The following is a 27,953-nucleotide window of genomic DNA, read 5'->3' as shown; positions in this document are numbered from 1 at the left end:
GATAACCTTAAGGCAGTCTCCAGAGGTGGTAACAGCACAATATGGAACATATGCAGCAAGTGTTGTTACTTACACAGCATATACATATACGCAGTCATACACAGTAAGCAAGTATTGCTGTTGTGCAACACAACCCTGCAATAACTCCAAAACCAAACAAATAAACACTATAAACTAAAAGACGGTAGATTTAGATGAAATATTACAAAGAATTTTTTACTATGAGAGTGGTGAGGCACTGGAACTGATTGCTCAAAGAAGCTGTGGATGCTTCATCCCTGGAACTGTCAAGGCCAGCCTGGATGGCAGCTTTGAGGAACCCAGTCCAGTGGAATGTGTCCCTGCCCATGGTAGGGGGTTGGAGCTAGAGGATCACTAAGGTCCCTTCCAATCCAAATCTTTCTATGACTGTACAACTATGACAGATTTGACAAATTTATTTTAACATGCTCCAGTCAGACCTGTCACTATCTCAAACTTTTATGCTCCATGTTGGATGCCAGAAAGGACTGTCATGGTTTAATCCAGCAGGTAGCTAAACACCACACAGCCACTCACTCCCTCTTCCCATCCCCAGTGGAATGTGGGAGAGAACTGGGAAGAAAAAAAGTAAGATTTGCGGGTTGACATAAAGACAGTTTAATATGACACAAAAGGAAAGGAAAATAATAATCATTAATAATAATAATCAGACTGAGGCGCAGACAGTTCCCAAGCAGCAGCCTCTGGTCAGCTTTCCCCCTAGTACGTATGTGAGCATGATGCTCTATGGTATGGAATATCCCTTGGGACAATTGGAGTCAGCTGGCCCAGCTGTGTCCCATTCCAACTCCTTCTGACCCCCAGTATCCTCGCTGGTAGGGCTGGGTGAGAAGCTGAGAAGTCCCTGAGAGTATAAACAATGCTTGCAACAACTCACAACATCAGAGGATTCCTTTCCATACTTAAATGTTCTTTGAAATAACAGGTAAAAATCAGATGTTGAAGTAGCTCACTATTAGGATTTATTCTCCTGTTCTTTGGTTTAATTAACAGTTTCAATTTAGTATTTTGGCACTGCAGGCTCAGGAAGAGAAAGAATTTAAATTAAGGGCTCTAACACTCAAGAGATTCATCTAACCTCCCAGCCAGACAATGTGCAACAGGAGAACAGCATACAGTCTTTATTCTCCCCGCTTTTTTTGAATGATCCTCTAACTCAAGCTTTCACTTCCTTTCCTTCCCAAGTCAGTCACAGAAATGTTTGATCTGATGGAAAATTACTTTTTTCTGTTCAGTCAGTAAGTCAGGGGAGGAAGTCAGTTATTACTGTTATTAGAAGATAAAAATTATGTTATTAATTTAAGAATCAAACAACAGTGGAACACAGTAATTATTCTGAACAGAGAAAAATACTGGAAAACATTTAAGAGTGGAATTATTCAGTTACAAAGCACTAAGTTCATCTCTAGTGCAATAGCATGAAGAAAATATGATCACAGCTAAAACGTAACAGCAATTACTCTTCTAGACTAAATTAAGCTTTTTCCATTTCTTCATGTTATTATCATACGGTCACATGGTTCAGTTAGTAACTAAAATGTAAATTAAGAAAACAGAAGATATAGTACTGAAGCGATCAGAAAGATATTCTCCATTCCCAAATTTAGAGAAACTTACACACTGGTAAACCCTTAACAGCATTCTCCAAGGAAATCCTTTCCATCTCAAAACCACAGAATACAGAATCTTTTTGCCTAATCGTCCAAGGTCATAATGAGTATCAATTGCAAATTTTTGCAATAGTTATGATCAAGACTGAAAACTTAGTGGATTAACAAAACCCAACACTCCAAGCATAAAAACAAGTCCAAGTTCCTGTTTCCTCATTTGCTTATTCCACAGTGACTCTCTCCATTCTAGACGATTCTTGGAAATAAAATTCTGAAACGTATGCAAGAAATGTTTCAGACCAATTTCACATTGAGAGATTTCACTGACCATTAAGAAAAAAATTACTAAAAACTGTTACTTCACTTATTATTTAATGACACAAAAATTGATTGAAAGCATTATATGCTACATATTCAAGAATGATTTAACTATTAAGCAAACCCAAACCTGTTTAGTTTAAAATATTAAGTATAAACAATGATGCATCCACTTCCTTCACTTCCTTAGATTTTCATAGTTGCAAAAAACAAAATCTGATATTATTTTGTATCAGAAAGTGCAGATAGCACTCAAGTGAAAAGCTGCAGTGGTATTTGGCAAGCGCTCCCCAAAGGGCAGATCTCTGACCTGTTTCTTACACTAGCTGAACTGCCATTCTCAATTCTATCAATACCTACGTGGGTATTAGACACTGATGTCTATTTGAGTATTATACCTTACTTCTGAATTTAAAAACACAACTTTGAGTAAGTTTTTAAAACCAAGAATCATGACTGTGCTCATTATACATTCTGTTTTCAATGAAAAGCAGCTTGATGAATCACATTTTTACTTAAGGATCCTCAGCTTCCTTAGCAGCTCATTACTTCAACACTAAGTATGCCTCATTCAGAAATCACTACTCTGCACAGTCAGAACCAGACCCTTGAAAATCACCCACCTTCTTTTCAGCTCCTTCACTGATGTTGTCCCCTCTCACACTCTCCTCCAAATAATGGAAAATTTCACACTTGCCAGTACTTTCAACTATAAACAAGGAAGTGTTTTAAGAAGTTGAAAAGTGTAATGCTTCATTAATATTACAACTCAAAAAAGTCATTTAGAATTCACCTCTACTTTGTATTTACAACTGTCTTAGACACAGGATCACAGTTACAGAAGTAAAAAAAAGTATATACTTGGAAGATGTACGTAAACTTAAGTGCCCTGATGCCTTCTGAAGTCTCCCACACTCCCAGGGTACACTGACCCTAACAGAAATTATGGCAACATCAACCAAAAGAAGTAAGCGTAAATGTGCTTCCACACATTGTAATTTCTATTTCTATCATTCTAACAAGCAATACCACAGAACGAGATGATCTAGCTGTTGAAAGATGTATTTTACCCATTCAGTATACTGCCATCAATATCAGAACTAAGTGACTTCACATCCTCATTAAATAGGACATCAATATTATTAATACCCTTGGTAAGGGTACTGGATAGCATACAGTTTTAGCCCATTCTATAATGCTGTATTTGAACATTGGGATCACAACATAATGTATTTTACAACATCAGAAGAATATAACAGACTGAAACTTCAGCAGATTGAAAAAAAAAGTTAACATGAGTCTCTAACAACTACTTAATAGAAGAGATTTAGTGATAGCATACACACACTTATCTAGCAGTAATAGCTGTAACGCAAAAATGTCAAACTTTTCCATGTAACACACAGAGATGTGCCCAAGATAACCTCACTAACTCCGAACTTTGATAAGATAAGCTTCCAGCATGCAGCACGGCTGGAATACAGCAGATGGTAGAAACAGACCCTGCAGTCAGAAATTGCTGGACAAGAGCTCTTGCATGCTTTGCTCCTTGAGAAGATTTGCTACTCCATGATTCATAAGACACCAACAGTCCACAGCAATTTGACATACAAAAGTCTCAACAATGAGAAGAGTTTCCTTTGTTCATCTAACAAAATTCAGTCTGTTTTTTCCTTCTCAGATACAAGCTGTGAACACTGTTTCTCACTCACATTTTCCCAAGAAAATGCTGGCAGCCACCCTAAAGCACTAAATCGAACACAAATATTCCAAGTCTGGGGCTGTGCCAAAGGCACAGCTGCCACACCACTGAGAGTATCTTGAAGCTGTCTGAACACACACGGCTTTTTCTCCTCTGGCTTTCTTCAACAGCTCTTTTTCAGATATGACACAGCACTATAAACTCCTAGACATTCCTGGCGCACTCTGAGACAAACAACACAAAAGAAAAAGCCAGTCTTGACCACAATCCCCAGACAGCATTCCCTGACAAAGAAGCGAGTTCAGCCCTCTGTTCTCCAACTCACAGTAAGTCTTTGCTTGCTGTCAGTTAACACCATCACTCCCATTTTCAGAACCTATGCTACATTTCTCAAAGTGAAGGACTCAAAAAGATACCAATACAAGAATGCCCCTTGTGCTTCAATTACTTACCAGTGTTAAAACGATTATTTAAACCAGTAACTTTCTTCTTTTTTAAATGTGCAAAGAAGCTCTAAGGTTGTATATCAGTCCCAGAGCTGTCCAGTCTTCCTAAATTCTGACACCTCACAACTATGCATTACATTAAGCACACAAAAAGTGATTAGGAACATTCACATACCATTCATCTCCCACATGAAGGGCCTTTCCTTTAGCCTTCAGCTCTGCTAGAATTACTCTTACTGGAACTAAATATGCTCCTTTTGGTCTAAAGAAGTAGAAAATTCACTGCTCCTGAAAATATGAACAATACGCACAGCTTGGAGAGTCAGTCTTAAATTTATGTTAATTATATTGTTATTACAATCACAAAATAAGTAATCTCTAAAAAAATCACCAGTATATAGGATATTTAATATCCAGTATTTCTAAGTGTAACTGTAGCTAAGTAAAATTTCAAGGCAGCTTCATACTTCTACATACTCCTACATGCATTGTTTACATGAAGCTGTATTTTATCCAGCAGTAAGACATGACATATGCAAATAGAGAAACCTACTGAATATCACTCTGTTATCAGTATGAATGATAACAGTACCTCACTCCAAGATCACCAGCTGCCCTCCCACCAGTTTGCTGCTCAAGGACTCAGGGTCTGGGGAGTGTGAAAACACAGAAATTGAAGAGAGAGAAAACCATCTGTCTCAAGAGTCTCATGACGTAATTTCAGAATGCAAAATCTTTGCAAAGGGCTTTCTCCTGAGACCTGGTTCATCTATATGCAACAACTACTCCAAAAGCCTCAAATTTCCACTTTCTAGAAGGCATAGGCTTTCTGACTGGTAATTCAAATTACTAGGAAAACACAAGCTTAAAACAACCTACTTTTCCTCAAATTGTAAGAGATATTGACCACCAGAGAAATACAGATTTCTTGTATACACTGCTGCTTTTATTAATTCACTCTTCCATTATGAAGTTCACTTGGGTTTGCCAGAAAAGGCAAATAATAATCAAGCATGCTGCTATTCTACCCTGCCCTCAAATCCCTACCAAAATCACATTTTACAAGCCTCGCTTACAACTACACTGAGAAAAAAAATTTCTTCGAGGGAAGAGGTAATTAGGCCCAAAACAGTCAATCTTAATTATGTAATAATCATCTTGTTTAAGTGTCAATATAAATTATTTTAGCAACAGATAAGCTGATAGAAAATGCTACGAAACTCAGCAGACATTGGAGACAACGTGCACTGTTCAATACAAGTTCATCAAAGAGCACAGGCATAAGAAGAGACAGAAGGAAGGAAACTACTATGTCACTCAGTCAAACCCATTATGTGACACTTGTCCTAATAAAGTATTTGCATCCTAAAAAGACGGCAAAGCCTAAGAATTACATGGCTAAGTAAATAAGCTCTGAAACAAAAATCCATCACATTCAAAATTCCAAGGACTCCAAAAAGGAGACTAGCTACGGAAAAACTACACATTCCCACAGAAATCATTGATTGGAAAGAGTCAGACACACTATACCAAGAAAAGCAAGGCTATTGAAAAGGTGGGTGTTAAAAAAGGTCTAGACCAACTTAAAGGACTTTCAACTTCAGATGTGTTGCAGATAGAGTAAGCTCTTCTCCTCTCTTTTCTTTTATTCAGTAAAGGTTTCTAAGTAGCAACAACTCAACGTTGCAACAATTCTATAAATCAAGAAAATCTTACACTACTGCTTCAGCTTCCTAGCAGAGAAACCAGCAAGTGAAGTCTGTGTCCCCAAAGATGATGTATAAATCAATTTGAGGTCTCACATAAGATGCTGGAAGGAGAGTCTCTCCCAGCAATTAATGAAAACCAGGAGGGTGAGTTGCAGTAAGGCAGTGCAAATCACAGCTGAGACCGAGTGCATTGGAGACTGTCACACTTGGTTTGTCTTTTCTCTCTGTCCTGTTTTCAACAGTCCAGTTCATTTCTCTCCAAATTCTCACTCCCTCTTCCCTCATCTCCAATCAAGGGAGAAAATTCTTTCTTCAGCAGAACTACAGTGTGAAGACACTTACCTAACAACATAAAAATAAGAACATAAATGGTGCTTTTACTTACGCAGTCTAGCTCTATGCAACACAGTTCCCTTTTTTCAAGTGTGACCAGACGCAGATTATTCAGGTAAATAATGTAGAACACTGACAATATCTGGAAGTAAGTGTCTGGAATAATTCCTATCTTTCAGCCATTTTACAGCTGGTAGTCCAGCTCCACTGTAGAGTTCAGTATTCAGTGCACCTATCCCTGTCTGACTTCGCCTAATTACAATTTTAACCCACTTATATTTTTTCTGCTCCACAATATCATGTGGCAATTAAGTTCCACAATTTAATTACACATTGCTTGACAAGCTATTTTAATTTTCATTGGGTAGCAAGTTTAATTTGCTATGTTGCCTAATTTTTGTCTCAAGAAAAACAACTACTCTTGCTTTCCATTCATCATTTCTGGATGATCTACAGATTCTATAGATCTCTATCACCTCTCCTCCTATTGTTCTCTTTTTCACACTAAATCTCTTCATCTTCCCAGCACAGAGGATCTTCCACACCTCTTTTCCTACTTTTTCACTGTCTATGAAACCTTTGCTGTGCTGAGGTGATTACATTAATGCACACTGTTAATGATTTGGACACATCACTGATACACATAATCACCTAACAATTATTTAATTCTTTGTGAACAATTCCCAACACCTGTCTGACCACTGCCCTTCTCTGAGTAACTAAAATGAGCAAATTTAGAGCTCAACACTGTGTGGATGAGTTTGCGATATTTTCCCCTGCATGAACATCATTTGGCATTCACCAGAAATGAACCACATTTGTATGTGAAAGCACTGGAAACAGTGCTGGCTTCGTAAGAGTTTGCTGAAACTACCCAATCAATTCACATTTTACCAATCCCCATAGATCAACAAACTGCTATGGTGTCACAACACTGCCATTCCTTAAGAACGTGTTTAAATACAATGTACCCCTAAATCCCAATAGAAATCTACCGCTAACATTGTTCTAAAATGAATCAATCATTTATCTAATTTTTCATCTTTTAACCAACTGTAGTAATCCACAGGATAACCATTAATAACCTTGGCAAATAAGCTCTGGTTGAGGTCCCTGGTCAACAATTTTACCCACTTTTAAACCAGTCTGCTAATAACTTTGGTTAAGTGCTTTCCAATTCTAGAGTTGAAGCGTTCAGTGAGCAACAATCATGCAGGATTTGGTGAGTAAGAGTTCTACCTTCATTAGATGTACTGTCTGCAAATTACATAAACTTCACGAAGTTCATCTCCTTAAGTTTTCTCTTATGCAAACTGAGGTGTTTCACACTCAGTCCCCTACATCCTTCTTTCTCCTTATTTCAGCTATGCTTATTTGCATCTTTTCAACAATTAATTATAGCCCTCAATTTGTTTCTTGTAAAAGTTGTGACAATTCCAACTATTAACAGCTATTTTCAAACACCTAGCACCTTTTTTGAAAAGAAGAAAAAAGAAGTAGAATCTGTATTAGTTTCTTGGGGTTTCCCTTAACAGAATGTAAAACGTTGGACCTTTTCTACTCCTCCAGATTGAAAATGACGTAAAAAATTCAGGTTCTAACTATCCATCATTTGTGATCCAGCAGGAATGCAAACAGATCAGACCAGCCAGTAAGGGAAACATCTGAACAAACAAAAAATGCAATGATGTGATATTTTGTTTTGTGTTGGCACTTTGAGATTTCATGGTACCAACCAAACTTCACAAAATTATGTGCACCACAAAAAAAGTGTCAAGAATCTCAAACCAGATGCATCTCTCCTGTGAAATACTGTGTTATGCCTGTGCCTAAGGAAAATCTTGTATCCTGCCTAGACTTGCTTCTTGCAGGGACCAATTTCAGCTGAGATTTCCAAAGTAATTTCAACAGAACATGAGGGAAAAGCCATCTTGCAGGATTCTGGAACTGACTACTTTGCCAAGTGCCTGCTGTAGGACATCTCTTAGGAAGAGGTGTTAAGATTCACCCCTGGAAGCACTTCCCCGTGTTTCCAGGCATACACCTACTTGTGCTTTAAAGCTTGGATCATACCAGATGATTAGTCCAACAAGAGAACATATTTGAACTAACCGATCTTAAATCTAATGTTACCCAGTACACAGCACATCATTCGCTGAAATACCAAAAATTCAGTTTAAAACTTTGCCGTACATCAACTATGTATTTTTCACTTACAAACTATAAAAAACCACACTGGCATTGATATAAGGGTTTTCTTGGGGATTATTAAGAAGCATTCTTTGTTTCCAAACAATCAGTACAATTCCATTTCCTCTTCATCTCTGGGAATAACTTTTCATAGTGACAACATTGTCTACATAACCTTCAAAATATGGGAAGTTTTACAAGACTATATATGTTTGCCAGTTACTAATTTTTATGGCATCACATACTGCAATAAAAAAATCTGTACTGCTTGACAAGGAACTCACATGTACATTTAGTTGTATTAAGAAATTCTTCAGTTACACAGTTTGCACGTCTTGCTTTCCCACAGAGACCAATCACCAGATCTGAGATCTGTGGAAACACAGGCTAAACCTGCTGTAGAACATGGTATAGTTTATTTTTGATAATATATTGTCATTTCTATTTAATAAAAGCCCAAGTTCTGCAAGGATCTAGGAACAACAAAGAAGTCTTTTGGCTTGTCATATTCTTTTGTGAAATGCCACCCAGGAGACTCTGGAAAAAAAGCTAACAAAAAACTCTGTTGCAAGCCAGCAAGAAGTGCTTTTCAACTCATTGTTTACATAAGAGGATGTATTCTGCAGTCTTTCTGAACGTCATTTCTAGCAATAAAACTGCATTCACTAACTCATGTTCCATTAAGGTCTATATTTTAATGGGAACACTGGAAAATTCAATCCAGAATTCATGAATGAAATTATAACAATACAAAAAGGGTAATTCTGCCCCCTAGCCTTCCTCCTCATAAGCATTTGACAATTAAATCAAAAGTTAATACAGGACTTCTGTTCCAAGAGAGAATATCTTTTCCATCGACATGTAATACAAACACACCTTATCTCTCCCCTAAAGTTGGAGTCAGTATCTCGTTCCAAGGTACGGGGTAGTAGTGCATAATGAAAAGAACTAGCATCAAAAAAATGCACATTTTTAAAGAGAGTTGCAAGGTCATATCTCCAGAAAAACTACAGTTCTGCACACAAACTACAGGAGTCTTGTACAGATTTTCATAAAACACCACAAAAAAAAAAAAAAAAAAAAAAAAAAAAAAAAAAAAAAAAAAAAAAAAAAAAAAAAAAAAAAAAAAAAAAAAAAAAAAAAAAAAAAAAAAAAAAAAAAAGGCTCTCAGTTTTAGCTACCACTGTTACATTTCCTAGGTAAGGCTACTTCACCTTTCAGAAGCTGACAAAAATGTAACCGATATATCGAAATTATAAAATTGTCTGCAAATTTGTAACAAGTGACTCTTACAATACCTAGCTGGGGGGGAGGGGGAAGTAAATATATAAATAATTACTATTCTATAGTAACTACACAATGTTACTGGTTTACTTGAAAAATGCCTTTATTTTTACTTCAGAATCATAAAATATAAACACTACTTGCAGAAATAGACATAAACATAAACAAATGTCTATGTTAACTCTTCTTACCTTGAAAGATTTAAAAAAGGTAAAGTCCATCAGTACAGGCAGTATCTTATAAGCTACCAGATTTGCAACTAAGAAAGAACAACGTTTTATTCACTTGAAATGCCATGCACTGCTTCTGTAGCTTAAGTGGAGACAGATTTTAACATATAAACTCAGTTTTGGTTTTGTACAAGAAAACATATCATCCTGACATCAGGTGACAGCACCAGTAACAACCAATTTGGTACAAAACATGATTTAACCACCAGTGCAGTCAAGCATAGTCAGAAATACACTATATTAAATATCACCAAAGGCTTACTCATACAAGTGTTAAATAACATTAAGATCTAATAATATGAGAAAAGTCATAAACATAAGAGCAACAGCAAAACAATTAGAAGCACGGATGTCTAGGTTACTATATTTTTAAAGAGCACAAACATTTAACTAAACTAGATTTTCAAATCATTATTTATTTTTCCACTCCACCTTGCATTCCTCAAAAGTACATGCTTCCCAGTGCAAGAAGGTCAAGGCATAATTCCAGAGAACCTGATAATCAGCCCATTACTCGCCCAATCACCATGCAGCCTCTGGCTCACACTCCAGTACTTCAAGAATAACGAGCCTTTATAGCCACTCAGGAGCATATGCCCCCAAGGAGGGAGGCAAACATTGCAGAGTAACAGATTGTTTCAGAGGGACCTCATATTTGTACTGCCAAAACCTCAAAACCCTTTACCAACCGCACCCGTTCAACTAAAAAGACAGTAAAACAACTAAGAGTTGAAAACTGTGTGAAAACATTTTGAAGAGGCAATGGAGAGAAAGAAAGAAAAGAAAACTATGAAAATAAAAACCACTTCTATGGAAAACTTCTGCCTTTTCAGAGAGGAGTAAGTACAGAAGAGGAGAGAGGTGAGCTTCAAGTTACAGTCAAAAATTCCCATTAAATAAGATAACGTTACGAAAAGTAGCAAAAATAGTTGATTTTTTCAATTCAGTGATAGCCAGGAATCACGGGATTGTGCACTCTGGAACCGCTTACAACAGTATTTTTGGAAGTTGATACACTTACCCAAGAAGCAAACCTAAAGACACTGTTAGTATTATCACAAAGTAGCGCTGCAAAAGCTGGGCTAACAAACACAGCATCACCAGCCAGCTAAAGGAGGTTTCAGCATTGGTGTGGCCTCACCCGGAGTAATGTGTACACCACTGGAAAACTCCGTGAAAGTCCTTGAATATGTCCAGAGGAGGGCAACAATGCTGCTGTCATGTCCTTTGAGGAGCAGCTGAAGACTTTGGGTTTTTCTAGTTTGGAGAAAAGGAGGTTGAGGGGTGACCTCATTGCTCTCTACAGCTTCCTGAGGAGGGGAAGTGGAGAGGCAGGTGCTGATCTCCCCTTCCTAATAACCAGTGACAGGACAGTGAGGGATGGTTCAAAGTTGTCTCAGGAAAGGTTCAAACTGGAATTAGGAAGCATTTCTTTAACAAGAGCATGATCAAACACTGGCACAGGTTTCCTAGAGAGGTAGTCAGTGCCCTGCGCATTTTAAGTGTTTAGGAGGTATTTCGACAATGCCCTTAATAACATAAAGATTTGGTCAGCCCTAAAATAGTCAAGCAATTGGACTAAACGATTGTTGTAGATCCCTTCCACATGAACTATCCTTCCTTTATTCTAAATCACATAACATCTGCTTTAATTTTTTACATCTTAGCCATACATGAAATCACAATCCAGGAGACCCACAAACAGCAAAACAGGAACATCCCAGAATACCACTGGCAATAACTTTACTTTGTGTAATTTGAGCACTTTTTCTCAATTACATCCAAAGTCTGTCACTGTGTGCTTTAGTATAGTTAGCATTAACTTTTGTTTTGGTCAAAAACTTTCAAGTAGGTAAAGAAAAAAGTCAAAACTACAACTATGAAGCAAGTTACTTTAATCAGTAAACAAACAAGCAAAAACCAACAAAACAAATTCCTAGAGTGCAAAACCCCCTCTAGGCTAGCAGATAAGCGTTTGCTGTAGGTATCTGAAAAGCACAGCTCGTCAAAACGTTGTTTCAAAATGGATCTTATGTGCCCCAACGCTTAGGGCTGAGTAGAAAGCACAACTATCCGAGTTCAAGCCTCACGTGTGCCTCATTTACCCTACATTAGCTTCACCTTTTTCACCGTCTCCTCCTTGCTGAAGAGGCAAACAGTGTAATGAACAACAGCACCGTGGTCAAGCGCCGGGCTCCAGGCAGAGCAGGCCCGAGGCAGGAGGGCAGCAGCGGGGGCGGGCAGGCCGTCGCCGACCCCGGAAAGGGTCTGGGGTGGTCCTCGGCTCGGGGTGTCGGCCCTACCCCGCAGGCCGGCCGGGAGGGCCCGGGAGCTGCTCTCCCCGCCGGACCCCGAGCGCGCCGGGAGCGCCCCCTCCCCGCGGCCGCAGCCACAGGCTCCGAGCCTGAACCCCAAGCACAGGGGTCCCCCCGGGCCCCCGCTCACAGTCCCCCCGCGGGCGCGCTCGGCGGCGCGGCCCAGCTCGGCCGCACTTACCAGCCCGCCTCGGAGAGCGCTGCCCGCGCCCTGTCGGCCATGGCGCCGCCCGCCGCCGCTCCCCGCAGCGCTGGGGCCGGCGGACGCCGCAGGGCCTCCGGCTCTCACTTGGAGCAGGAGGGACGCGGGGCCTGCTCGCTCCCTCGGGCCGCTCCGGGCGTACGGGCCGGGCAGGGAGGGAGGGACGGGCGCGGAGCAGAGGAAGGAGGGAGGAAGGGGCGGGGGCGGCGCAGGCAGAGACGAACAAAGCCCGCGACCGGCAGCGGGTGGCGTGCCGCCTGCAGGGAGGCTGCGGCCGCCATGGCGGAGAAGGGCAGCAGGGAGGGCAGCGAGGCGGGGGCGGCTCCGGTTCCGTGGCCTCAGGCCCGGGTGGAGGTGGCGGCAGCGGGAAGGGTTTATTTCAGGCACTTTTCTTCTATAAATAGTATTGTTAATAGTGACACTGTGTTGGAAAGGACTCTCTCCCATGCCCTGCATAGGGGTGTTGCGGTTTAGGAGCGATTTTTAGCCTTTAGAAAGGTGAGGAGCGGCTGAGGGAGCTGGGGTTGTTCAGCCTGGAGAAAGGGAGTCCCGGGGGGAGACCTTGTGGCTCCCAACAACTCCCTGAAAGGAGGCTGAAGCGGGACGGGGGTCGGTCTTTTCTCCCAAGTGACAGGACAAGAGGAAATGGCCTCAAGTGGTGCCAGAGGAGGTTGAGATTGGATACGAGGAAAAATTTCTTCTCAGAAAGGATGAAGAATTGGAACAGGCTGCCGAGGGAAGTAGTGGAATCACTGTCCCTGGAATCATTAAAAAATTCCACCACGTCTAGGTGTGTTTAGGGACATGGTTTAGTGCTGAGCTTGTCAGTGCTCAGGTAATGGTTGGACTCAGTGGTCTTTTCCAACCTTAATGATTCTCTGTGAAAGGCTGTGCCTGTGGGGTTTGTCTGTTAAAGAAAGAGTTTTCTTCATGGGTCGTCCTCACCCTTGGAATGTTTCAATTTTCATGCAGCATCTTTGAGTCAAAGCTTGCAGGTTGATGGGGCGGGTTGGTTTTTTTTTTTTTTTTTGATCTATCTGAAAACCTCTTTTTGCTATATTGAGTACAAATCACTCAGGATTTTTCATACAACATCCTGGGCTGCTCGCTCCTGGTATTCATTTGTATCTATATAATCTGGGACAAAGATTTTGTCACCAGTGCATATGGTGTCCTGTATGGCCGCTGTTTTCAAGATACATATATCTTTAAGTTGATAGTTACAGAACTGGGAAAGTACAGCAGTGCATTTTGATGTCAGTTCATAGAGAACAATCACCAGGGCCATCTACTCAGAGTTTGGTAAACTGAGCCAGCGGAGCATTCTGTATGCTTTTTAGAGTGAGTAATCATATCCTGTGTTTGCATTTTCAGAGGTTGTGCAGTCCCATATCCTGACAAGGCTCTGGGTGAATATGAGCTTCCAAAGGAATAATATCTAGAACTAGCTAACGTAAGAGCCTTGAAATAGACCTACTTATGTCTGTATCTAAGAAACACCTAAATGAGTCATGAGGCATACCCTGTAGTTAAGCAGAAGAGTCACACTGAAATATAAGTGGCCAAGTCACACCCTTTTTCCACACTTAACAGTAGCAGATGCTGACATGGGAAAGCACTAGCAGATAGGTGAGACTGTAGTTCCAGTTCAGACACTTATTATGCCAAAGACATGGGAATAAAAGCATTTTGCATTTGTAGTCTGATCTGTCTGCACAATAGATTATCAAGGAAAGGTTGTAAACATTATTGTAACTCAAAATGGGGTGCCCAGAGAGCCAATTAGTAAGGGATGGAGTATGACCTAGGAGAAGATAATGAGAATTACAGACTTTATGCATTACCTCATCTTAGTTTAAGACATAGAGGCTTTTGCTTACTTAAATCTTCATTGAAATCACCAGGCAATTATACCAGCAATTTTGCCAGCAAATGGCTAGCTGTTACACCCCATGGCACAGACCACCATCTGTAAAGAAAACATTGATGCTATCCTTTTTAGAGGCTGGCAGACATCCATTCTAACAAATTCATTATATGCAAACTGAGATGTGTATATATATGTGCACACACACATGTACATCCTTTTGCACGTGAGAGGTCCCCATTAGTGTGTGTTTCTCTGCCCACGGAGGGCACTGCCCAATCTTGACTGCTAGATTTCTAGCTGCTGTCAACTGTGCTGCAGGGAGGTGAACAATTAGCTCCACGGTAAAACAGAAGGTGATTCAATGCCTGCCAGGCAGTCAGAGAACCACAAATTGGAGGGATAAGACCCTCTGTGCCAACTGTTCATGATAAAGCAGCCTTAGAGCATATTCTCTATATCAGTCACCTTTAGAATAAATGACAATGCTGAAGCTAAAGAGCATCAGAGTACCTGGGGCTGTACAGGGACCGACCTAAACTTCCGCACACTTGTAAGGGGCTCAGTGCCTCCATAGCTTTCTCTGACAAATGTTACTCAAGATGAAACAGTGCATCGCTGTTCGCAAGAGTCTCATGGACTCCCTCTGTCCAAACTGCCTAAAATGCAGTTCTTCTTGACTGCTGCCCATGTGACCTGGGACAGCTTAATGTATGACAAAGAGGTTATTTCACAATGCTCTGTAATTGTAAGTACCCAAAAGGTTTGGTCTACTCGAGCACCTCTGTTAGGGCACTGGTGAGACAGAGAACAGACAGAACTAGCACACAGGGCAAGACAGCAAAAGCCAGTTTTTGAAGCAGCCTTAGAGGTTCCTACCCGTGGATTGATTCATCCTTGTTGCCTTTATCTCTTGCCAATTCCAGGCCCAATCCTCTTGGTTCAGCAGTGAGCTCACAAAACCAGGGAGCTGGAACTGTTGACTGCACCTACCAGCAAAGGGCAAGAGCAGAAAGAGAGTTACGGCATCATTCACCCCAACCTGGTATGCTGAAACCAACAAGAGTGGGATGGAGACCCTGCACACCAAATGCAACAAGAGCTCCCTACAGCGCCAGAAATGCTGTTTTGGTCTCAATTGCTATTTTTGTCTTCCTCTATTATATTATCTGAAGGTAAGAGGTTTTATCAGATGCAAAAGCAGGTGATCCTTAGCCTGAATTTGTAGCTGAAAGTAACTGGGCACTGAAGGTAAAGAGCCTTCCCTTCTGGTCATTGTATTTCTAGGAGTGTGCTGGGGTTTCAACAAAAGTGGCTATCTCTCAGTGTCCTGTGATGGGCTGGGTCCTAAACTGATTTGACTGCAGACAGAAGGATCAGCTTTACTACTGTTGTATTTCAGCCAAAATATTGTGAATGTTTTATCTGAAGGGGGAGGATAGCAGTCAGCACTCAGTCTTTCTTCTCATCCTTCTTTTGTCATCAACTTCCCTAAATTGTAGACAAAGAGCAAAGACAACTGGTTACTACAAGCATTTCACTGTGATGGTTGCTAACGGGAGGGACCAGGCCTGGCCTGTCGGGTCTCACAGCAATCAGGTGGCTGTCGTCTGCTATGGCAACTGGAGAAGGAATTGGCTTTTCATAGAGTGAAGAGAAAAAGGGAAAATTACAGAAGTAATGTGTTGTTTTTTTTTTTGATGGGGGAGAAGAAGGAGAAAGGCTTGTAAAGGAGCAAGATGAAGGAAAGAGATAAACTTTGAAGCCTGGAAATTGTAAAGGATTATGAAGTCTTGGACAGAATACCACCACCTATAGCCACTGACGGTGGTTAAGCTGGTGTTGCAAGGAGAGAGAAATGTTAGGCCAAGGCTAACATTTTTGTCAGGCTGCTCTAACTGATGTGTCTGGAACCCTTTAGTTTGACAACACTCCCCACTTTCTCTTGCAAATCACTAAGTGTATGACAGGCCACCGTGATCTTAAAGGTATAGTCCACACTGGCAACATGTCAGTCAAAAAGACAGCATCAGTGCTGTCAGGACACTCACCAAGGCACAGTGGTTGTCAGGATGGGGGCACTCACATATGGCATGATGATGCTGTTGTCAGGCCTGTACAAGGCTGCTTATCAAAATGTCAGCAGTTCAGGTCTGAAGTGCAGATGAACCACCGCGGTGATCACAAGGGTACGATGGATCACTGAGTACTGCCAAATGTAATCTCACCTAATTGTGATGCTTTCAGGGCCCCTTGTGGGCCAGCAGAAGAGCTTGTGTTTGTCAGTAATTCTGGCACAACTCAAACTACTGGTCCTCTGGACACTGAATTGGTAAACAGCCAGGGAGCAGAGGATCAAACAGCATATGGCTTTGCAGACTTTACCGGGCTGCAGTAAACATTCCAGCCCTGAACAGCTGTGTCTTGCCTCTAACAAGATTACTTTTAAGACACTGATACCTTCTGGACTGGATGGAAATCTGGAAATAAGCATGCTGCTGTCAGGGCTCTGAGTACACCAAGAGGCTCTGCAGCCTCTTCCCCCTGCCTTGAGATTTGGCTGCCCATGCTCCATTGCAGCTCTGATATTGTGCAGCTGTAGCCTTGGATCAGGCTGCTGAAGACAGAGCTGTGTGAGAAGGAGCAACGGGAAGCCTCTTGGCGGCCTCCTGCTCTTTGCCTGGGAGCTGCGTTGAAGCTCAGGCCTCTGTCCTTGAGACTTGCCTTAGACGTGCCTTCCATGTGCCTTGCTGATCCTGAACCACTGATTTGACTTGCTGGCTTGACCTTGCACCTTCTTCATCACTGCAGGTGTGTCTTGTAATCTTGAATGCTGGCTGACACTGCTCACCAGCACGGTACCTGCTGAGATACTGTGGCATTGTACCCACCTGGGGAGATCATTGCCCTACCTGCCTTGCTATTGCCCTCAGCTCCTGGCTTCCTTCCCTTGTGGGACCACCCATGCTTGCTGCTTTCTGAGAGCTCCTATCGCAGAGTTATGACTGTGGTATGTTACATGAAGAAGTTGTCCTATTGGCAGTCACTTGGTGTCTGAAATCGATACACATGATGCAACTAAACCGAACTCAGTAACAGTGGAGACTGCTGAAGGTCAGCTGCCAGCCATACAGTCACTCAGTGTACAAGACAGCAACACCGCCCTCAAATGGAAAGAGACCAGGTAGGGAATGCCCGGTCCTCTCTGCAGACTTCTCCTTCTCCCATGCTTGCCCTGACTTTCAAGTTGAATTTGTCATAGCTTGTCTCAGAGAAATAAAGGTTGACATTAATGAATGCTGCTGGGCAGAACTGCTCATGAAGTGAAGGGCTACATGTTGAAATTGTGCTGTATATATGGGCAGACAAGTTAGGGAAAGCACTTTTAGGGCCTTCACATATGTGCTAAAGGCCTTGTGGAGTAAGTGTCACACAAGAAGACACCTCACACAGCGTCAGCTTTCAGCGTGACATAAAATACCTGCAGGGTGGGTATGGATGGAACCCCTTATTGTTGCCTGTCCAGCCGCATGGACATCCCTGTTAAAACTAAGCCAAATTCTTTAGGTAGGACAGCAACACCCAAAACAATAAAGTCATGGAAACCTGTAGATTAACTTGTCAGAGCCATACAGGCATAGACGCCACCCTTCTGTATAGTACACAAACAGAATATGGCCTTAATTATGAACACAGATAGCTTGGGGAGCACAGCTGTGAAGCAAAACGGGGACTACCTATTACACAGCAATATACATGGCTATGTAGTAACTGTATATTGGGTTTGCTGTCATTACTATTAAAAGCCATAAAGTTTTAATTTTGTTTATCCACAATACCAGAAGACATCATCTCTATTGAACAGTTTGGGGCATAAATGATCTGGCAGTCTGTGTCAGCACTTGACTTAATTGCAAGGTGAGAGAAAGTGGCTGAATAAATAATTACTGTTTCCTCATGGAAATCTAAAAAGATTATTTTTGGATTATAAAAGATTCACTCTGTGGTTTTCCTCAAGTGTTGTCGTATGTTTGTGCTAGAGGAAAAGCGAGTTATTGGAAATCTATGCCAGACTCAAGATAAGCAGTTGACTTTCTATCCATGATTTAATACACACTGAACAGGCAAGAATGCTTCTGTGTTATTTCCTGGCAGTGAAAATATACTGTGTTAGGCAACTTTCCTATTCAGATGTGTCAGCTTTTGCCTACCACTGCTCTTTCCCTGTAGTCTGCAGACCCAAAGCAGTGCAGCTTGGAAAAATAACTAAATTTCTTAACTTTCAAGAAGCATCAAAATCAACACTTCTAACAATCAAGTGCAATAACTGGGCATGCTGTTTGCTGACCTTCACTTATGAACGATTCCTTTCTCTTCTGCTTTTTTTTTTAATGTATCTCTTCTGTCTCTGTTGATTTTAGTTATTATTCTGTCCTCTGTGCTCCTTCTTTCCTGCCTTTTAGCAAAACGCAAGAAACCAAAAGAATGTGAAAGAGTCATCTGATCGTCACAGTAGGTTTTTAATTTTTCAAGAGAGAATTGGGCCCTATTTTCTGAGTAACTGCAGAATTATGAAGGGAATTACTTAAAGCAGCCTTAGATATTTCAAGTTTTTAAAAGCAACATATTCATTTTCCAACTCTATTTCAGATAGCTTTTAGGTTAAATTCTGCTGTTCTCAAATATGAAGACTGAAAAGAAACAGAAATGCTAGAGCCCTGAGCAACTTCTCATTATTTGCAAGTACACACTTGGAACTTCCTTGGCTTGGATATTTATCCTGACTGCCTAAGACAGTTCAAATGGACTCCGCACAGCAATGGAGCATAAGAGCAAAAGGAAGAGCTTCAGAGACTGAAAAAGATACGTAACTCCATGTTTTCAAGTGGGCTCCTTTTACCACGATTGTTTAAAAGTTTTAATTCCTTTATTTCAGTATCAAATCATAAATTCATTTTTTTCATAGCCTGCAAAAAGCCCTGATTTGGCACAGAGGCAATTATATGTACTAATGCAGCAACTATTCTATACAGAATCCAACAGTTGACACAGTTTGGGGGTCACAAACACACTCCAGAAAGCACAGTGCTGTTTGACAAATTAGTGAACCACTGAAAATTGGCATTCACCATGAAAAATGACCAAAAGCGGAAAAAAGAGAGGAATGAGAGAGCTGAAGAAAGAGTTCTGGAGGAAGACCATAAAAAATTGAGAGAATAAAGAAAAGTTGGCAATAACTGGGCCACAGCATAGTGCAGCAATTTAGGCTACCTGTGTCAACTGGAATTTAGACCCCTAAAATAAGATGCAATGAATGAAAATAATTTCTTATCATGTCAAGTAATGTTGCTAGTAAGCAAACCAAAGTAGACACAACATGAAAATGTACATAGAGGTCATTAAGGACTCCCTTTTTTCTTCTCATGCAAATAGCTTTTTGGTTTGGAAGGTAAATACAGATTTTATAAGTTTATTTTTTTCCCTCATGTGGCCACAAATTCAGAAATAAACAGTACTCTGTTCCATCCTCTATAAAATTCGCCAAGGCATTTCTTTAATTATGTTTACATATGCTTATGCTTGTGAAGCTACTGTGTGAACTGGGCACCTGGCTGAAAAAAGGGAAGTTGGAGAGGGGAAGTACTGAGGTTTTTACTTTAAAGTGGATCTCTTTTCTGATCTGATTCACATTACAGTCCGCACTGCTTGTGTTGACATAGGGATAGAAATTAATTAAGTCAGTACTGATGCTGGAGACAGTATATCATCAGATCATTGCCTCTCTGGAAAAAAACAAACCCATTACTTGAGGAGCAGTGTAGCTGCAAATTAAAGGTGTGAGGAAAACACATAACTGAGGGGCATATGAAAGGCAAATGTGAGAGGGACAGGAAACGTGTGTCTCGGAAAAACATTTGGAAAACAACAGAGGGATAGGGAGAAGAGGTATGATATCAACACTTCACTGACCATTTCTATACAGCCTGATTAAAACTTTCAAATTTTGTTGAGTTTGTCTTATTTTCAGATTTTCTGCAATTACTGCTCTAAGTTGCAGTTTTACCTTAACAGAACACAAGCATGGGCTAATGCTTACTGCTAAAAATGAAAGTTCTTTCCCATCAAAGCACAAGAAACAAAGCAGCAGAGCAGAATCAACCAACAGTCATGTACCAGCAGTTTTTTTATCTATTTCAGTGCTCACAACCACGTTCACTTAGCCCGATAAACAGGGTGGCCTGCTGTTAACAAATATTGCCTGAAGCAAAACACTAAACAATCTAAAAGAACCTTTTATACCTATTTTACATATTTATTTCCAAACATTTCCTAACAGCTCCAATTAATGCATTAAGGTGCCCAGTCCTTACTGCCTGCACAAATCAGTCTTTCACACTGACGCCAGCAGTATTACCATGGTTACACGATTAGAGTGGCTTAACCTGGCAGGTGGCTTAGCAAAATGCCCAGTGCCAAAACAATCGTAGCACACAGTCTATAACTTTCTATCAAACAAATTAGTATATTGCATGCTCTGTTGTCCAGATCATGGTAGGGTGGGTTGGGTTTTTTTGTTTGTTGGTGGTTTTTTTCCTGGGTAACAATGCTGTTCTCAAAATTTTACCACTTATCAGCAACAAAATTGCTAAAATTTATTTTCTAAAAAACCCCCAAAACAGCTTACTCACATTTTTGTAGATCTAAAGCTCTCAGTAAAGTCAACAAAAAAAAAATCAAGTATTCCATAAACCGCAAAATTCCAATCTGAGGTTTATATTTATAACTGCATTTAAGGCTGTACTTTAAATCTGGGAAGGTCCGATACCAGCTAGAGGCTGGCCTGCTTTTGCTTATGTGAGAGGATTCTTTGGGAAATGCAAAGCTCTGTATCAAAACTGAGATCCTGAAGCTTTGCAGATAGATTCAGGTGTAAACAGTTATGGTTGGCAATATCAGAACTGTCCATCATGGTATGAGAATATTTGGCTACCAGGTATCCAGACCAAGTCATTCACATACAAATAGCAAAGTGTTCCACAGGACTGAAAGCAGAATGTCTTCATTAGAGGAGAAAGTATCAGAGGAATATAGGAAGTGAAAACATAATGAACAGATCAGACTTTGGCAAACAGGGTACCGCTAGCATTTTCTTAGATGGGAACTAGCAGACTTTGCAAATGACAAACTAATAAAAAGCCTTAATACCTCAGTTGGTATTATTTTAGCTTTAATTATAAAATATTATGAGTGTTATATATGCTACCTGCAAAAACCTTCCTTTGCTTCCTCCTGTTGGGTGGGGTACAATGCTAAAAGAGCAAAGAGGCTGTTTTCATTCTTAACACTTTCACGCTCCTTGCCAAAATCCATTTTCTGATCTGAATATATGACCACACTGTAGCCTAAATATAAATACCTAAGGTATTAAGAACACCTCGGAGTGTGTAGAAGGTTATAGCTGTTTTGTAGTTTCATTCATACTATTGCCCCATATATTTTCTATCTCACCTCTGAAAATACTGATGTGTTGTTTTTCACAGCTTGTATGCTATCTCCCCTTTCTCATGCTGATTTCACTGCTGCATTGATGAAGCTCCAGTCCTCTGGTCTTTATACTGTAGCATTTAAGTTTATAGACTCTGAAGCCTGCCTTAGAAGTGGCTCAAGTAATGTTTCACATTGGAGGAGAAAGCTGAAAAGCCTTCAATATTTAAATAGAAATATAAGTTTCAAGTGCAGTATAAAGGCTTCAGATCTCTTAATTCATAAGTTAACATATCTGCAACAGCTGGGGTTTGATCCAGATTTTCAGAGAACAGTAATGGTGCTGATACAGCATTTCCAGTTCAGTCACAGGAATAGTGAAGTGCTTTTTAGAAGATAATTTAAAAAGTACCCAGTTGACAGGATGTTTCTTCAGGGAACCATTGATCACATTCTCAAACTGCAACAGAACCAGAGATGGTCTTCATTTTAATTTCAATATCAGGAATGCCTTAAGTGACGATCACAGCTAACCCATTTTAATGACAACCCTGAACATTTAGAAACTCTTATCTATTCAATATACTTCTGTGCAGAGCAACAAGAACAGATGGATGCTTCCTTAACACCTGCTGCTGTGGGAGTCTTCTGAAACACTTGCAAGTAAGAAATTATTACTGCTATAAAATGTCTCTCCATTTTATTTGTTAGAGGATTTCTATAGAACATATATACAATTTATTTTAGGCTTTCAAGTTAGGTTTTGCTTTTGAAAAGCTGAGGAAGGATCACTTACTGAAGGAAAGCTTATTTCTATGCCTCATAAAAAAAGGGTTTAGGATATTAAACTGAAGATTTACTGCAACCTGTTTTGTAAGGAGGCTAAGGGACGCACATGGTATGCTACTGCAGAAGTGACGTAATAGCTCCAGGGACGAAGAGCCCAGTCCTGTAAAGCAGGAGGAGTCCCAGTGAGGAAGAGAAGGCTTTTTAGAGGAAATCATGGAACATTGAAACTTTTTTTTTAATTTATTTAGTTACTTATTTATTTATTTATTATTGAGAACTTTTTTATTGAAACGCTTTTCTGACTAGGAACATCAGAGAAAGATGAAGTGCAGAGATTTTAGTTCATATTATCCTAAGAGCTTTCCATGGGTAAATTAAATGTTTCTCTGCTTCCATGGGTAACCAAAAGATGAGAGTCAAATTATTTCCTAGATTTGGAACACTGTTCTCTTCTGAAGTTATACGCATCATGTTTGCTTGGATTTTATTTGTTTTGTAGACTTTCAGATACACTAGATTCGAGAAATATCATGTAAGTTCAAAGGACCTGAAAGTTATTAGAGACTAATCCATCTAGGTTATTTAATGGGTTTCATTTTCATTATGCTTAGTGGTCAAAAATTGCCTTTAAAAATTGAGTTAATTGCAATATGAGATACAACCCAAATTGAAATATCAAAAGAAGACAGTCTAATTTTTATATATATATAAATATATATATTTTATATATATATAAATATATATATAAAGCATATGCATATATATATATATATATATATATATATAAAACAAAACCACAAAACAAAAACCAAAACCCAAACAAACCATATTTTCCTCCCACCATTTTTTGGCACAGATGTTGCAATAATGAACACAGGTGATTAGAAATTTGAAAAATTGAGAGAATGACAGTATCTGACATAGAAGTGCGATGTTTCTTCCAGTCCAGGCAGCCACTGGGGATTAACTTAGTAGCACATCACTCTGGTTTTGCTTTATGCATCCACAGACTTAAAAATGAAGTAACTACTCTGACAATTTACTCTGAGCTTTCACAATACTTTACCCAGTAATTTCTGACTGGGCTGGAGAACATATCTTAGAAAGACACACAATCATAATTTAAAGGCTTCACATAGTGATAAATTTCTTAATTTCCAAGGTAAGTTGTTTTGATTGTAAACTGCCATCATGCTAACATGATATATATTATTTTAGCTTGAATTGATACATTTGTCTTCTAACTACAGAACTTCTATATATTGCCTTATGTTGATTCCACAGTTCTCTGATCTAAGTCTCATCCCAGTGTACAAACTGACAGACTGTGGTCAAATAACCACTGGCTTTCCTGTTGGCAAAATTTAATAAATGAAAGTCATTAATTGCTTCCAGCTTTCAGGTGTGATTTCCAAACTTTACCAAATTAAAAAAGATTCCAAAGAATTTTTAAAGACTAGACAGAAGAAAATAATGTCGCTCCTTATTCATCTCTGCAATAAAGCCATATATAAGCATACAAATACACCTTTGTTAATTTATCTAAGGATTACAGCAATTAATTCAGACACTTTGGATATTAGGTTATCCTGCCAATTTACATGCATCTAGGATAGATCTTGTAACTTGTTTTGGCTCCTCTGCCCCCTGAACACAAAGATAACTTTGCTATATGTTTAGAACTTGAATTTCAAGAGCTGAATACTTTAGAATGTGTGATGCACAAGTTTAGATAAAATGTTTATTTACTCTGAGTGATTAAAACCTGAAGTACATGACTTATGAGGAGAAGCTTACAAGAACTGAGTTTTTTTAGCCTGGAGAAGGCTGGGGGAGTTGCTGTCTACAAATGCGTATTGGAGGATTTTGGGAAGATGAAGCTGGACTCTCCTTGAAGAGGCAGAGGGAAAGCAGGAGATGGAGTGAGCGCCAACTGCTACAAAGGAAATTCTGGTAAAATATTAAGAGTAAATAAAATTACTCCTACTGAGGGTAATCAGCTACAGGTATCTCTAACCTGAGGAACCTCCACCCTTAGAAATACTCAAAACTTGACTGGACAACCTGAGTAACCTGACAGACCTACTCTGAATGGTGGATCAGACCAGATCCCTTCTAGAGAAAGGTTTCTTCCAGTCTAAATGACTTTGACTCTATGACTACTTAATTAGTTCTGCTGGCCTAATTCAGTGGTGTAAGTGAAGTGATGCTGTAATTTAGGCTCCAAGTGCAGATCCTTCTCCACAGATCTTACATGATACTTGATAGGAATAGGGATTTTTATGAGGGTGCTGATTCATACAAACAAAAGGCTACTCAGCAGACAAGAGCTGAATGTCCACCTCATCCATACATCATGCTTCTCTTGAACGTCCCTTTCTCTCCTGCATAAACTAAATTACTTCACTTAACACCACAACCTGGTATGATAAAATAGCATAAATTCCAGTTCTACACAATAGACAAGTTTTAGTTCATCACACTAGACCACACCATAACGTCCAGTAGCTCCTACATAAAACTTCTGCCCAAGGCACGTGGAAGGCAGATAATTGAGAGGTAATGGAACCCGGGGCAAAACCAATTTCTGAATCAGGACCCTTCTTTTTTTGCTTTCACTGCATGTAAAAATTGGTCCAAAGAGTTACATTCTTGAGGAAGCTACACTCTGTGCCAAAGCTAAATGTTATTGAGCTTGCTTATCAGACATGATAAGCAATGCAAGGTATATAATGCTGTTAACAACTTCGTTTGTACCTGTAGTGTTCTCACGAATCATTGTATTATCTTAACAGTCTTTTACACCCAGCTAAACTAATCCAGTGAAAGACACGTACATAAGAATTAGGCCTTTGATATGATCAGTAAATTAAATTAACTTGACTCCAGGAAGAAAAAGATAAGAAAATGCCTGTCCTTATGAAAAAGGTCACAAACAAAGAAAGAGAACAGTGCACATTTTAAAAATCCAGAATTTAAAGAAATAATGGCCAGAGGGATAAGGGACCTGCCTTTTGTGTAAGTTTCTGTCTTTCTGACAGAATCTTTTTACTTGACGCTTTTCTCTATTCCAGATTAACATCACTGTCTTGTTTTCATGTTCTGACTTGATATACCTAAAATGCTGCACTTTTATTGCAGAAACCAAACATACTCTGTTGCAGCAAAAAGTGAGAAATAAACATGTTAGTGGATTAAAATACAGCTACATTGGCCATTGTGTTGTAAATATATAAATCTTCCTTTCTGTTTTCTTCTACAGTTTGAGGGTCACATCAAAGTCATGTCCCTGTACTGACATGAGAAGTCAATACTTAAAACATTGGGGAAAATAGAAGATGAAACAATGAATGAATGTGCACTGTTGGCTGCTCAGCTAAGGCTGTTTATATGAAGAAGTGGCTTGCATAGGGGTGAGAGCCTAGGAAGCAGTTTTTTCTGAAATACAGCTTTTGGCTTAAAGAATATGTCTCCCGCTAATTCCTCCAAGATCAAGTGTAATTGAGGAGATGTAAAACTAATCTCAGAACTTTTTATTCCTTCTCTTGCCAAAAGCAAATATTTTAGTTTAGTTTTCAAAAAGTCCAGTCTACAGCATCATCTGCACACAGTCAGGAAGTTTTAAGTGGTGTCAATGGGTACAGCTAAGTCGAAGTCAGGCAACTCAATTGGAAAAATAAACAAACATCCTTTGCCGTGAAGGAAATATCCACTAGCTTAAATGACTGTCTGCAGTGACTACACTGAGGTTTGTGAAGTATCAACTTCATTCTTTGAAATAAATCAGCTTCAAGCACAAAAGAAACAAAAATATCTTTCTTCCACTTTTTGAGTCACCTGCTGGCATCTAGCTTGAGCAAAAGAAGACATAAACTTACTTAAACTCTATCTTTTCAATTGTTTCTGTAGACTCTGTCAGGTGTTTCAGATTGCAAGTTTGTTATTTTTAAACGTATAGAATGATTTGGTTTTCAGTCTTGGTAGGTGACACAGTGATGACACCCAAACAGCATTACTAGGGACCTTCTTTTGCTACAACAGTTCACCCACACTTTATAACAGTCTCATTCAATGACTCACTTGCTCTGTTGCTACACAATTCTCGCTTTCTCCTGTGAGCAGGGAACAGCAGTAGCTTCACCTTTGGCTATTCATCTCAGAGCTCTTCGCAAGTCTATTCATACTCATCTAGTTCATCTCCATTTTCTTAAGTGAAAACTGAGGGGTTTGTCCATACAATATATAATAGTGTGTGGGCTTGCCTTTCAACTCTATTTATCTGATAAAAAATATATTTGCAAGTAGTTACATCAAAGATTCTGCAGCCATGACAAGATTTGTAACTTGCAGTACTACTGAAGGTGTGAAATGTGTATGTGTGTATACTTGTCCCTGTCTTGTCACACAATAATTTAATGTAAAACTTTGAGAGTTATTTATATATCTACTCAAAGCTCTAGAGTAATTACTATAGAGTAAATTAAAAAAAAAAAAAAAAAAAGTGATGAAAAAAATATAAATCTTGCTTTATGTTTGGGGGCTGTACTAAACATAATTTGCCAGAAAGCTGCATCTTGTGTTTGCAGAGTGTTTATCAGACTCTGCTATTTATAACAGATGGAACTAGGGCATTCTGAATGTTTCTATTAAACAGTAAATGGCACTGCAACATAAACACAATATTGTGGAAGTTTGGTCTTGCAAATTAAATTCTACAACGTAGCAGATAGCTTACAAATTTAAAACCATCTTATCTTCTCTTTTGTAGAATATGGCAGATATACATTGCCACGTGCTCAGGGAGGCAATGTTATTGCTGCATACTCTGAAAAACAGGAAGGGGAGGATAATACTGATAATTCTGCAAGGGCCATGCCATGGATTTCATGAGGCACTATCACTTATGGAAAGAAATGAATGGTCAAGAAACAATCTCTCCTACCAGGTAAAAAAAGTTCAGCCTTCCCCTGGCATTCTGACAATTCCAGACATCAGATAGTGACAAATTTAAACAGTGCTCTTAGATTTGGGGATCAATATGTAAGAGCTAGTGTGGTTGAACTTTGGAACTAATATAAGCTGCATCACTGTAACACAAGAAATACCACAAATGGTATTGACATTCTGACAACATCTATATTAAATACCTTTAAACCTTCCAAAAATATTTACAGTAGCTGCAAGTAATTCTAATGGATCTGATGCACATAGAGTGTTCAGGCAAGTGGATTGCGCCTGTAAAGGTTATGAGCACATCTGATCCATAAAACTCAGATCCCTAACTGACCTGTGTTTTTCCTAGTGACACCTATTTATTTCAGCTCTAAGATCTATAATGTGCTTGATGGATTTTGAATTTTATTTTAAATGAAGATAAACTTCATTCATCTTAAATGAATGGCCAACTTCATCAAACTTTTATCCAGTTTCA

General features: G+C 39.6%; 1 protein-coding gene across 2 annotated transcripts in view; it reads right to left on the bottom strand.

Moving 5' to 3' along the window:
• The window catches only part of TDRD3 (tudor domain containing 3), a 102,253-nt gene extending 89,803 nt beyond the window's left edge, over positions 1-12,450 (bottom strand). Inside the window, exon 1 of one of the 2 annotated variants that reach the window (XR_003572269.1) lies at positions 12,361-12,450. Coding sequence is in view for 1 of the 2 variants with exons in the window: in XM_027892893.1 (XP_027748694.1) it covers positions 12,361-12,401 (41 nt within the window). In the remaining variant the exon portion in view is untranslated. The remainder of the gene's footprint in view (positions 1-12,360) is intronic. The other variant, XM_027892893.1, reaches the window with a different exon arrangement.
• Between the last annotated feature and the right edge of the window lie 15,503 nt (positions 12,451-27,953).

This window comes from Empidonax traillii, unplaced genomic scaffold (assembly GCF_003031625.1).
Source record: "Empidonax traillii isolate 1590-97213 ecotype Southwest subspecies unplaced genomic scaffold, ASM303162v1 scaffold373:size1354568, whole genome shotgun sequence".
NCBI classification, from domain to species: domain Eukaryota; kingdom Metazoa; phylum Chordata; class Aves; order Passeriformes; family Tyrannidae; genus Empidonax; species Empidonax traillii.
Note: the sequence above shows the minus strand (reverse complement) of the source record. Positions and strands in the feature narration are given on the sequence as shown.